Source organism: Tupaia chinensis, unplaced genomic scaffold, assembly GCF_000334495.1.
Source record: "Tupaia chinensis unplaced genomic scaffold, TupChi_1.0 Scaffold000429_1, whole genome shotgun sequence".
In the NCBI taxonomy this organism is placed as follows: domain Eukaryota; kingdom Metazoa; phylum Chordata; class Mammalia; order Scandentia; family Tupaiidae; genus Tupaia; species Tupaia belangeri.
This window is the reverse complement of record NW_006159934.1, coordinates 117,383-127,683: the sequence shown is the minus strand read 5'-3', so window position 1 is coordinate 127,683 and position 10,301 is coordinate 117,383. Positions and strand designations below refer to the sequence as shown.

Genomic DNA, 10,301 nt, shown 5'->3' with positions numbered 1-10,301 from the left:
TGGTTAAGCCGCTGGACTTCCACATGGCTGACCATGGTTCAGGTCCCGGACATGGTTGGTTGCTATCTCTCTCTCTCACTCTTCCTCTCTCTGGTCAAATAATAACACATAAAATAAAATAATTCTTTTTTAAAAAAGTATATTCCTCCGGAGATAATCGGAATCTGCTTCTACCAGGTGCCTGGGTCTCTAACAACCTACTTCAAACTTAATTTCTGCTTCAGGTTTTTCAGGTCATATAGGTAGTGTATTTGGCCCCTGATGGTAGCTTGTTAGAAATTCTCTAGAGAGTTGTGTTTTCTTTTTCCTTTTTATCTTTGCCAGAGGATGTATGCACTTACTAGAGAGAGAGAGAGAGAGAGACAGAGAGAGAGACAGAAAGAGAGCTCTCCCCCAATGGGGTGTAGTCACACTGCAATCTCTTCTCAATATGTCTGTCCTGCTGGGATTTGGGGCATGCACACACTCATACCCAGCATGTTTTTCAAGCCCTGGGGACTCGAACTCAAACTGTTTAGTCAGCTGTGTGGGATCCAGTTCCCTTAGCTACCAGGCCATGGGGTTAGCGTAAGAACTGTGTTTTTTTTTTTTTTTTTTCTCATCCCAGAACAAAGGCTTAAGTATTTTCTGTACAGTAGGCTTCTTTTCCCCATTTACTCAAAATGCGACCATTTGGGGTTCCTTTTTTGGGAGGAAAGATCTCCATGTCAGTTGTCTCTCCTACTTACATCTATCAGTAGGTTTTGTTTCTTGTTCTCCTCTGTAGATGGGGCCCATTAAAATCCAAACTCTAGGCTGCCAGAGACAGCAGAAATTTCCTAGGACACAAACTATCTCTCGCATCCTTTTGGTTGCTGATTTTGAAATATTTTTTTTGTTTTGTTTTTAGCCAGTTACTCAATTACACTTAAAAAAAAACAATTCTATTTAACTTTATTTATTCATTTATTTACTTTAATTTGGCCAGAGAGAAACACACACACACACAGACACACAGAGGGAGAGAGAGAGAGATAAAGCAAGAAAGGAGGGGACCAGGTCTGGGACTCGAACTGGGGTCAGTCATGTGGGAGTGTACAGCACCTTGCTATCTAGTGTTTTCCATGTCCTGTGCTGGGAAGAGTCTCTGAATCCTGTAGCCCTATTGCCAGAAAGTAAGCCTGCCCATGATCTCTCTACCACACTTGGCTTTGTTTTTTATTCATTTAATTATGTGTCTCACGTGTCTTGCATTCTATGCACACACGTACTAAGTTCTCAGTTTACTCAGTTCAGCAACACACTGGGTAGATGCTCTACCTCCAGCAAAGGCAGGCTGTCTATGACAGCGCTACCCCACTTAATGATGCTGAAGAAGCAATACGACTGTGCTATCTGATTGACAAGTGAGCAATTACCCAGGCTCCCTTCATCCCGATGTCCAAGGTTCCCCATCCCATTGCCCACTTCTCCGGTCACATTCATCTTTTTTATCTGTTTTGCTCTCTCAGTGTGCATATCCAATTAATTAAATATTTGCTGGGTATTTACCACCTGCTATACACACACACACACACACACACACATATATATATTTAGAGATTTTTGCTATAGAGTGTGTGCACTTGCCAGAGAGATAGAGAGAGACGGAAGGCAAGAAATCACTCCCCGAGGTGATGACCACATAGCAATCTCTTCCATTCTCCTCTCAGAATTTTGGTGGGGCATTCATACACACATCCAGGCATGATTTTTTTTTTTTTTTTTTTTAAATTTAAACAATTAATTATTTATTTAATTCCATTTGTTATTATTATTATTTTAAACATTATTTTATTTAACTTTATTTATTATTTATTCATTTGTTTATTTACATTTGACCAGAGAGGGACAGAGAGAGAGAGAGAGAGAGAGAGAAAGTGAAAAAGCAAGCCGCCAGGTCCAGGACTCGAACCACGGTCGGCCATGTGGGAATCCAGCACCTTTAACCACCATGCCACCTGCTGGCCCCTGTTACTATTATTTAAAAAAAATTTGACCAGAGAGACTGAGAGAGAAAGGGAAAGTCTGAAAGCAAGCTGCCAGATCTGGGACTCAAACCATGGTCAGCCATGTAGGGATCCAGTGCCTTTAACCACCATGCCACCTGTTGGCCCCATGGTGTGAGTTTTAAGCCTCTGTGTTGGGGTTGGGGACTCAAATCCGAATTGGCTATGTGGGAATTCAGCAATGTAACCATTACGCCATCTGCTGGTACTGTTAAATTACACATTTTTTAAAAAACGTTTATTTATTTTTTCTGTGTGTGTGTGTGTGTGTGAGAGAGAGAGAGAGAGAGAGAGAGAGAGAGAGAGAGATGCAGCCTCAACAGGGCCATCACACCATGATCCCTCCAAGCTAGCCTGGATCACATGAGCTCAGCACACTCAGGGAGATCTCAGGATGTGAACCAGAACCTTTCTCATGTGGGTTCAGTTGTATTACCACTGTGCCACCACCTGGCCCCAAGCTACCAAAGTTGATTGTTGTTATCACACCAGATCTCTGACTTTAGCTAATGGGTAAGGAAAAAAGAGGCCAGAGGCAGAGACACTGATCAGAGGCTGATATGAGTCCAAATTAGAGATGAGGAGGATCTGAATTCTGGGCTCAATCCCTTCTTTTCCTGAATTTATTACCACACATTTTAGGAATTAAATAAAATGCTACTTTGCACATTTCTCTTAAAAACAAAACAAAACAAAACAAAACAGATTTCAGATCAACAGATGGTTTAATGGCTATATTGCTGGACTCCCATGTGGTTGACTGCAGTTCAAGTACCAGACCCGGCTGCTTGAAACTCATTATAGGCACGTGTGCATGTGTGCCCAAAATCCCAAGAGGAGGATGGAGAAAGGATTGAGGCATGGCCATCCACCCTGAGAGGTGATTTCTCACTTTCTGTATGCTTCTCATGTGCCCTATAGCAAAAAATCTTTCTTAAAAAAAAAAAAAAGATTTCTATTACAGATCTTATCACACTATGTAGTGTGATATAGATATGGTTGATTTTCTTATTTTGCCTTCCCATAGAGTCTATGTTTTATTTATCCCTATATAACCACACCTAACCCAATGTCAGGACATATTGACTGTATCTTTTTTTTTTTTTTTTTTGAGGTTTTTGCCTTGGGACCAGTAGATGGTCTAACGGTTACATTTGGACTCCCACATTGTCGGCCACAGTTTGAGTCCCAGACTCAGAGGCTTAAATCACGCCAGTGAATGTGTGTGTGCCCAAGATTCTGAGAGGAGAATGGAAGAGAGGGACTGAGGTGTGGCCATCCTCCCTGGGGGTTCTCACTTTCTATCTCTTTGTCCCTCTGGCAAGTGCATATGCTCTAAAGCAAAAATCTTTCTCTAAAAAAAAAAAAGAGTTTTTCCCTTAGGGTGCATGTACTTGCTTGAGAGAGAGAGACTGTAAGAGGGAAATGAGAAATCACCCTCCGGGGGGATGGACATGTCTCAACCCCTTCTCCACCATTCTCTTCCCAGGATCTTGGGCATGTATACACATGTGCCTGGTGTGATTTTGAAGCCACTGGATCTGAGACTTGAACTGAGGTGGTCCATGTAGGAGTCCAGTGACATAACTGCTATATCATCTGCTGGCCCGATGAACGAATTCACTGCTCTGTCCATTTTAGGTGGTACCTGCCTACCTGGATAAAGATTCTTGGAGAAGCCCAGTGAGTTCTCTGAGGCAAAAGGTGCCACTGTACAGTGGCTGAGTCTACATGGGAGGCCTGGGTTTGATTCCCAGCCCAACCCAAACAGGCCAAGTGCAATGGTGTGCATCTGTGGTCCTGGCTGGGGTGGGAGGACTGCAAGATGGCATGACCCTGTCAAAAATCTCTCTCTCCTGCTCTCTCATTAAAACAACAACAACAACAACAACAAATCCTGGGAGATCAGTGAGTTTACCACAGTTGGAAAGTCCTCCAGGAGGTCAGATTGTCTAGCTTTAACTCTTTCTAGAATCAAGTTACAAGTGAACAAAGAACTGGCTCAGAACATCATGGCCTCCCCAGCAGCTCACCGACACCCACACCCAAGAACAATAACACAATAATCCTAACTGTACCTCGCCAATGGCCTTGATCTTGCTGAGGCAGTTCCTCATGGCTGTGCCGTCTGCATTCTCCAGGGTTCCGTCTTCCTCCAGGGAGGCCAGATAGACAAGGGTTTCCCTGCCGTACTCCTTACAGGCCTCGGTCAGTGCTAAAGATGCAAGGCAACAGACTTCTAAGGGCCCTCTGCTCCCCCTGCTTTCAGGAAGGGCCCCTCTTGCCCTGGTACTCACAGTCAGCAGGTTCTGGCGGGGCTCTGAGGCTGGTGATGCTACCCTGAGCGAGGGTGTCACTGGTCAAGTGGGCAAGCAGGGTTATTGCATGGAGAAGCCCGCTGATATCTGGCAGAAAGATAAAAGAAAGTTGCTCAGGCCTGGCTGAAGGTAACACTTTCACATGCCCATCCTCCCTGCTTTACGAGTTATACACACTCCTTTCCTGTCCCTAAGCCCACGTTCCAATGTTTCTGAACCCAGCCTGGCAATACTAATGACAGAACTGATCCTTCACCCTTCTTACCTTCTGGGCAGGCCAGATACTGGTTTCGGCTTTTTTCCAGTTGCTCAATGCAGCTGGAAACAGACTTGACCTTGGAGAGAAGGTGATCTGTGAGAGGGAAGACATCGCAAAGTCAGAGCAAGAGTTCTTGGAGCTCTCTTCCACTTCATTAGCTAAGCTGCCTGATGGAAGGGCCTACCTAGCAACTGCTCCAAGCCCCAGAAGCTGCCCGAGATAGGAAAAGGAAGGAAGGATCGCTGGCTACACAGGTTCTACTGTGATGTATGCGACTCTTACTGGAGCAGCCAAGCTGTGCCGCTGAGCCAAGAACCAGGCCACCACACTGCTGGCCTCGGTTCTGCCCTATATTTCCTTGTCGACCATCATGAAATCCAGGCTTTCCTGGGAGGTCTTTCAAGGCCTTTTGAGTCTCATTGCTCTTGAGCCCAGACTGGCTGATTTACATTAGCTTACACACTGCACACAACACCCCACCGTGTGCCTCTGTGCACAGATCCTTGGAGACCGTCCAGCGTAGGAAATCCCATAAGGGCTCTGAGTTCTAGGGCCCAGGTGTGGCACCTGGCTTCACCATCGCTATGCAATGTTAGGCTGGCTGTGCTGGCTTCCTCAGTGGGACCCACCTTATGGCCTCATGGTGAGAAATGGCGAGCCAAGGCTCAGAAAACTTAGGATAGTGCCTGTATGTAGGAAGTGCTCAGGAAATGTTGGCTGCTTTTGTTTTATTGTGACCAAGGTCTCACTGTCATGATTCTCCTGTTTCAGCCTCTTCGGTCACTGGGTGTGTGCCACTGTGCCAGGCTCAGGCTAGACAGAAAATGGAACCCAGGCCTCCCAGGTGGTCCAGGCTGTGGGGCACAGTGTCTTAGCAGGGCACCTACAAGACAGGGCCAGTTTGCTGCTTTTATTATTATTCTTTCTCTCTACTAGCTCATGTCTCCAAACTGAGCTCATGACACCTCTTCTCAGGATCTATCAAAAACGTCCCTGTTTCCTGGCAGTCCCTCCTAAATGGGGCCCCCAGTGTGTGCGCCTGCATTTCTAGCTGTTTCTTTACAAGAGGGTTCCCGGCTGACTAAGCTATCGCAGCCCTTGCTGTGTACCGCATCCAGCCAGGAGCTTTCTATGTAATACAACAAAAATCAACTGCCAGCTGCTCCTTCCCTTCTGCTTCAATGGGACCTCTCCTTATTTTGCCAGCCTGCCCCCTCGGTTGTAACGAGACCCACTCATGGCCCCATGCATCTCCTCTGCCTGGACACTCTCATCAGCAGTGCAGAGCCCCCTTTTCCTTAAGAGGTCTCCTCTGACTTGGATTGCTGCCCCACCCTCATGCTTCATGCCCTCGCCTACTTGTAAGTGAGCCCTGCTCATCCCATGGCCACACTGGGTTTGTTTGTTCTGCCAGAGAGAGACAGAGGGAGGGAGGAAGCAACCCCAGTGGAATGCAGTCATGCTGCAATCCCCTTTCCTCCATTTCTCCATCTCTTCGGTCACTGGGTGTGTGCCACTGTGCCAGGCTCAGGCTAGACAGAAAATGGAACCCAGGCCTCCCAGGTGGTCCAGGCTGTGGGGCACAGTGTCTTAGCAGGGCACCTACAAGACAGGGCCAGTTTGCTGCTTTTATTATTATTCTTTCTCTCTACTAGCTCATGTCTCCAAACTGAGCTCATGACACCTCTTCTCAGGATCTATCAAAAACGTCCCTGTTTCCTGGCAGTCCCTCCTAAATGGGGCCCCCAGTGTGTGCGCCTGCATTTCTAGCTGTTTCTTTACAAGAGGGTTCCCGGCTGACTAAGCTATCGCAGCCCTTGCTGTGTACCGCATCCAGCCAGGAGCTTTCTATGTAATACAACAAAAATCAACTGCCAGCTGCTCCTTCCCTTCTGCTTCAATGGGACCTCTCCTTATTTTGCCAGCCTGCCCCCTCGGTTGTAACGAGACCCACTCATGGCCCCATGCATCTCCTCTGCCTGGACACTCTCATCAGCAGTGCAGAGCCCCCTTTTCCTTAAGAGGTCTCCTCTGACTTGGATTGCTGCCCCACCCTCATGCTTCATGCCCTCGCCTACTTGTAAGTGAGCCCTGCTCATCCCATGGCCACACTGGGTTTGTTTGTTCTGCCAGAGAGAGACAGAGGGAGGGAGGAAGCAACCCCAGTGGAATGCAGTCATGCTGCAATCCCCTTTCCTCCATTTCTCCATCCTGTTGGGATTTGGGGCATGCATGTACATATATCCAGTGTACTTTTCAAGCTACAAGGCTAGAATTAGAACTATGTGGTCAAGATGTGGAACCCCGCTCCCTTAGCCACCAGGCTATAGGGTCAGCCCCCACAGGGTGGCTTTACAATGCCCCGTGCCTAGCCCTGGAGTTTGCAAGCCACCCGTCCTGATTTAGAGCAGTTTTCTCCTTAGAGAGACATCAGTGCCACCCACTGACTAAAGCCACAGCTGTCATGCTGGCCAGCTGTCATGCTGGAGGCCATTAGCAAGTACTACAGCCGAGGTCCTCAACTGCAGAGCCTCCAATGAACTGATGTAGGGTGGTGCCCGGCTTCACCAGTGATCCCCACATTTGCCTGGCTGAGGGCCCCTGAGCTAAGTTTCCCATGGGACTCAAGGCCACCAGGTAGCACCCTGGCACCCCAGGAACCTGGCACCTACGAGCCAGGCAGGTGGAAGGTACCTGCAGATCCAGCACAGCTGATGAGAGTGGGTTCTTCGAGCTGGCTCAGGGCCTCCTGTATCACACGCTCGGCAGCCTTCCTGGACCCCGCTAGAAGCACTTTCCGTTGGTCCTTTGCGAGCTGGCACATAGATTCCTAGAAATGGTCCAGAGAGCTGAGACCAGACTGAGACTCTGCCAGAACCCCATAATGAACCCTGAGCAGCACCCCTGTGCCTGAGCTGGGATTCCTGGCTTCTTAGCTTAAGTTGCCACTGATGAAGTCTAAGTTAGCTGGAGACAGAGAAAACTGTATTAACTTTGTTCACAGGTGCTACTGATCAAAGGAGGCCAGTGGGATAGACTACTGCAACCTAGTCTCCACTCCTGGGAGAGAAGTCAAGTGCTTCTCTTCTCATACCAAAAAGAGTGCTTTGCTTTCCTTTACCAGTTCTGTGGTTGACACGGGGCATGCTGGCACTAGGAGCTGTGCCTTTGCCACCAGGCTGAAGGCCCCAAGCCCCTTCACAGCCTCTCCGTGGGCCTCTACACACACACCCTCTGGTGTGCATTCACATCTGGTCAGTCCAAGCAGGGTCCATTACTTGCCTGTGCACTGGCCAGTTTGACCTGGGTATGTTTGAGCTGTTCCTGAAGAGCAGATAACTCCTCCTCCTGATGAGCCGCAACACCTGCCAAGCTGTCCCGCTCCTTCTCTAGTCTGGTGATCTCAGTCGCCCACTTGGCTTCTGACTGCAGCAGTGAGCACACAGGAAGGGGGAGTTACTAGGAGAATCCAGCTGGCTCTCACACAGAGATCCAAACCCACCACGCCTGGCCATCAGGATCAGAAGGCAGTATCTCTTTAACCTGTCACTCTCGTTCCCCTGAGTACATGCTGGTGGCAGATGAGATGGGCCAGCCTGGTCAAGTGCAGGACGCTGGGTAACAGCAATTTGGAAGCCAGGAGGACAGCAGAGAGGAGCTCACCTGGGCAGACGTTTCCAGGCTACCTTGGAGGACCTGGAGCTCTTGTTTGCTGGCTGTAAGTTCTTGCTTCAAGTTCTCTAGAACTTCTAGCTGTTCTTGAGTCTGAAAGAGAAGAAAACTGGGGATTCTGATCTAGGTGGTGGTTACAAGGGATACACAAGTGTAAGAGTTTCCTGAGCTGTCAGTGTGAGTGCTACTTACTCTACTGTGTGCAAGTTATACACAAATCGGAAGTGCCAGGGGTTGGAGAAAGGTACACTCTGAGACCCTAGAGTGTACTTCCAATTTTTCTTCTGGGTAAATGGAATGCCAAAGAATGAATTTTAGGGATGTTTCTCAGATATCATTCTTGAGCCCATAATACTGATTGAAGTTGAACTGGATCTTAAATTCAGGGATCTCTACACCTGGACCAATGCTGACCTATAGCATCTCACCATCTTGAAATGATTCCCTTTCCTTGACTTCTTTTCTTTCCACGAGCGAGTTATGACCATTAGTAAGAACCCACAAGTAACGTGTCTTCAGAATGGACTAAGTAGGACAGAAACTACCTATACACATTCACTTAGTAAGGACAAATATTGCTTGGTGAAACGTTTACTTCCATTAGAGAAATGTACTTAAAAAAATTTTTTTTTTAGAGGTTTTTGCTTGAGGGTGTGTGCGCTGGCTGGGGAGAGAGAGGGAGAGACAGAGACAGTGAAAGAGAAAGTGAGAAATCATCCCCTGGGGGGATGGCCATGCCACAATCCCTTCTCCTCTTGAGATCTTGGGCATGTACGCATATGTGCTTGGCATGAGTGGGTCCGGGACTGGAACCGTGGTTAACCATGTGGGAGTCCAGTGATGTAATCACTACGCCATCAGCTGGCCCGACAGATATACTTTTGACTTTGGGTCACAGAAAAATGTGAGTCACTTCTCTAAGTCTAAGGTATTCAGATAATGTGTCCAACATCTCTTACGCCTACTTCTTAAGTCTCTGATCTGCCTGCCAACCCCACCCAACACAATGGCATTCTCTTGTCTACAAGACTTTACAAATGCTCTCTGCCCTCTTTGCTAACCAGGTGCTTTCTTTATTTTTCTTTTCTCTAACTCTTCTTGAGCCTCACCCTCAGAAGGCCTTAGCTGATTAACTCCACCCCATTTGGGTTCTTTCATTATTCCATGCCCCTAATCTGTGTCTGCATTGGGAACCAACCATTTTTCTAAACGATAGTGTGTATGTGCACATACAGGGGAAGATAGAAAAAGCACCCTTAAATAGGGTCTCATTATGGTACAATCCCTTTTCTCCAGCTCTCCAGCTCCTTAGGATCTTGGGGGCCCATGTATACCCAGTACATTTTCAGGCTGACCCAGGGATCCAAAGTACAATCAGCTATTTGGCTTCTGGCCCTGCAGTTCCATACACCATGGACTGCAGTGCCTGGATGGGCACCGTCTTGCTGTCCTGTGTTGGCCTACCGTGGTAATGGTACTCTCCAGCTCTGTGAGCTGCAAACCCACTCACTGAACTGACCCTGGAGCAGGGACGACAAGTCCTTCAGTCTGTGCAATGGTCAAGGCTTGCCTCTACTCAGACTGCTCCCTCATTTCCCAGGGTCCTCTCCTACACTCACCTTCCGCTGGGCTTGGTCACTTACGCGGTCGAAGGAATCCTCCAGCTCTTTTTTTTCTCGTTCTAAGTCTGCCTGGGCTTGTCTGGCCACAGACACCTGTTTGGTCACCTCTGCATTCTGCAAGGGAAGAACAGTGTCGTGAACTGACTTATCTCAGGCTTAAAAGATATCTTCTAGAACAAAGGATCACATTCAGATTGTGAGTGCCCTAGAACTGGACACACACATCACTTTCCTACTCAGAGGGAAGCTGGAATCAAGCTATACCTTCAGATGTTTTATTTTCAAGTATTTATGAAAGTAATAAAAAGATGGTGAGTAACCTAAGTGGGGTCAGCACCCAAGCTAGAGCTCAAGCTATGAGAGCTTGAAAAGCTGGGGTTCTCAAGAAACTGGTCAGGGTACA

The 10,301-nt window shown here is 47.7% G+C and overlaps 1 protein-coding gene across 1 annotated transcript in view; it reads right to left on the bottom strand.

Annotated features, from left to right (window-relative positions):
* HIP1 (huntingtin interacting protein 1) overlaps positions 1 to 10,301 on the bottom strand; it is a 66,670-nt gene that overhangs the window by 16,594 nt on the left and 39,775 nt on the right. The window contains exons 16-22 of the mRNA XM_006154958.2: positions 9,896 to 10,012; positions 8,268 to 8,369; positions 7,887 to 8,030; positions 7,299 to 7,434; positions 4,611 to 4,697; positions 4,325 to 4,432; positions 4,106 to 4,242 (exon numbers count right to left, since the gene is read on the bottom strand). Of these exons, the coding sequence (XP_006155020.1) occupies positions 4,106 to 4,242; positions 4,325 to 4,432; positions 4,611 to 4,697; positions 7,299 to 7,434; positions 7,887 to 8,030; positions 8,268 to 8,369; positions 9,896 to 10,012 (831 nt within the window). The remainder of the gene's footprint in view (positions 1 to 4,105; positions 4,243 to 4,324; positions 4,433 to 4,610; positions 4,698 to 7,298; positions 7,435 to 7,886; positions 8,031 to 8,267; positions 8,370 to 9,895; positions 10,013 to 10,301) is intronic.